General features: G+C 45.7%; 1 protein-coding gene across 1 annotated transcript in view; it reads right to left on the bottom strand.

Moving 5' to 3' along the window:
• The window catches only part of LOC108790680 (1-phosphatidylinositol phosphodiesterase-like), a 4,326-nt gene extending 3,385 nt beyond the window's left edge, over positions 1–941 (bottom strand). The window contains exon 1 of the mRNA XM_018560992.1: positions 906–941. Coding sequence (XP_018416494.1) covers positions 906–941 — 36 coding nt within the window. The remainder of the gene's footprint in view (positions 1–905) is intronic.
• Positions 942–2,990: the final 2,049 nt, after the last annotated feature.

Here is a 2,990-nt window from a genome sequence, read left to right as displayed (position 1 = left end):
CCTCAGAGACACACAGAGTCCTCAGAGACACACAGAGTCCTCAGAGACACAAAGAGCCCTCAGAGACTCAGAGAGACACAGAGTCCTCAGAGACACACAGAGTCCTCAGAGACACACAGAGCCCTCAGAGACACATAGAGTCCTCAGAGACACACAGAGTCCTCAGAGACACACAGAGTCCTCAGAGACACACAGAGCCCTCAGACACACAGAGCCCTCAGAGACTCAGAGAGACACATAGTCCTCAGAGACACATAGAGTCCTCAGAGAGACACAGAGTCCTCAGAGACACACAGAGTCCTCAGAGACACATAGAGTCCTCAGAGACACACAGAGTCCTCAGTCTCTTTTTCTGTATCCCCTGTTATCAATGAACAGGAATTCTCTATACTGAGTGTTCCTGATCATTCATAACATGAGGACAGAGTGTGTTTACTATAACCACAATCATGAATGAAAAGGAAGTGATGTAGATCACTTCCCATTCATTCCTAATTGGGGATATAGTAACCATACTCTGTCCTCAACTATCTACAAACACTCAGCAATTACTGATCACATGACTGCTTGTACCCGCTCTCCACCCTGGATCAGCTGTCACAGGAGGCTGAGCGGTGCGAGGAAGAGACCTCAATCCCTTCTGACAGCTGACTCCTCCCCTGCACCGCCCCGCTCGCCCTCCTGTGACAACTGTCTCCGCCCCCACACAACTCTCCATCCTGGTCTGTCACAGGAGACCAAGTGGGGCGGTGCGGGAGGAGAGCTCCACCTCCTGTGACACACCAGCCTCTCACATCGCTCTCCTTCCCACCCACCTCACCCACCAGACAGTTTCTCTCCTCCACGCTGGAGGCTGCGCTGTGTTAAAATTCCAATTTTCAAACAATTCTATAAAAGTCACTTACCATGAAATATAAAACCAGTTTCACTTTATGATCCATGATGACACTGAGACAAAAGAAAACAAAACACGGGTATTAATGATATGACAATAAATGTGCTCACTTCATATGTCAGTGCGACTTTCTCTGCATGACATGTGTACAGGTCACAGTGTTGCAGTAGTTGACCTGCTGCTGGACAATTTTACACTGCTGTCTCCTCTGTAATACCTTCATCCAGCTAATGAAACCCCGACCAGATCTCTTTGTCTGTAACTGGCCTAGCCTTGCTGCTTATTTGTCCTCCTGCAATTTTACACTGCTGTATCATCCACATTCTCTTAGTTCTTGTAGTAAAACACTTCCCTTTACTCCAATTCTCCCTAATTAAACCTGTCCTGCTGCTGGCTGATTTTACACTGCTGTCTCCTCTGTAGTACCTTCATCATGCTAATGAAACCCCAGCCTGCTCTCTTTGTAAATCTTGGCTAGTTTTTCTGCTTATTTGTCCTGCTGCTGGCCAATCTGACACTGCTGTATCATCCATAGTCTCTTAATTCTTGTAGTAAAACACTTGCTTGTACTCTTCTCTATAGTAGATTTCAGCCAATTCTCCCTAATTAAAACTGTTCTTCTGCTGGCCGATTTTACACTGCTGTCTCAACTGCAGTCTCTAACTTTATAGTAAAAGCATACAGATCACGGCATGGCAGCATTTGTTTGATCTGTGTGTATCCAGATCAGGATGTAACAGTAGTTAACCTGCTGCTGGCCAATTTTACACTGCTGTCACCTCTGTAATATCTTCATCCTGCTAATGAAACCCCAACCTGTTCTTTTTGTCTGTAAAAGTGGCCTAGCTTTGATCCTTATTTGTCCTGCAGCTAGCCAATTTTACACTGCTGTATCATCCACATTCTCTTGTAGTAAAACTCTTGCCTGTACTCTTCTCTCTATTACATTTCATCCAATTGTCCCTAATTAAACCTGTCCTGCTGCTGGCTGATTTTACACTACTGTCCCCTCTGTAGTACCTTCCTCATGCTAATGAAACCCCGACCTGCTCTCTCTGTCTGTAAATTCTGCCTAGCCTTGCTCCTTATTTGTCCCGCACCTGGCCAATTTGACACTGCTGTATCATCAACATTCTCCTACTTCTTGTAGTAAAACACTTGCCTGTACTCTTCTCTGTAGTACATTTCATCCAATCCTCCCTAATGAAAACTGTCCTTCTGCTGGCTGATTTTACACTGCTGTATCATCCACAGTCTCTTAATCCTTGTAGTAAAATCCCTGCCTGTAAATGGATCCGCTTTGACTAGCAGATAATAATCGGCCAGTAGTTTGCTGTGGCTATCCCTTTTTCTTGCAAAACTGTCCTTCCGCTGGTCAATTTTACACTGCTGTTTCATCGGCGGTCTCTAATCTTTTAGTAGGAGCATGATAGAAATGGTCCTGCGGCGAGACAGTTTTGCAAGAAAAGGGACAGCCACAGGGAACCCCTGGCCGATTCCTAACTGCTGGTCAAAGTGGATCCAATAACATTTGATAATAAAGCAAGCATCGCTGTTCCTAGAGCTACCCGAAAAAGTCCTTTGAAGCTGAAATGAGTCAGATTGGGTTGCTGCTGATGTATGCATGCGCTGCCAATGTACGCTGTCCCTGAGACTGTCCGTACAAACCATGCTGTTCTGTCATACCGCGGCATTTTAAATATTTGTGCACTTGCAATGTTGCCCTCGGTGATGCATGAAAAGAGGGGGGGGGGGTTGGCAGTCCCCAGCTTCCCCCAACTTTTTTATTACAGTAGTTTACCTATTAGCTCTAAAAATGGCTGGAATTCACCAAGATTCCCCCCCAAAATTGCATTCAATGGGGTTCGCCTCTAAGTCTGAATTTTGGGCAGGATTCATGGAACCCGAGCAGATTCTCCATCACTGGTTTCAGTCCATCCTAAAATGTGCATCCTCCCAAATCTGAACTATTCTGTCTGTGCTGGTCAGGTGCTGCTGTATGATGGTGCAGAGCTGTGCGGAGGGTCTTGTACGTTACCTGCTGTCCGTCCTGCTTCTCTCTCTATCAGCTTTTTTTCTGCTTTGTTATTAAAGT

The sequence above is a fragment of the Nanorana parkeri genome, unplaced genomic scaffold (assembly GCF_000935625.1).
Source record: "Nanorana parkeri isolate BGI_ZX_2015 unplaced genomic scaffold, ASM93562v1 scaffold491, whole genome shotgun sequence".
Taxonomy (NCBI): Eukaryota; Metazoa; Chordata; class Amphibia; order Anura; family Dicroglossidae; genus Nanorana; species Nanorana parkeri.
This window is presented reverse-complemented; position numbering and strand designations above follow the sequence as displayed.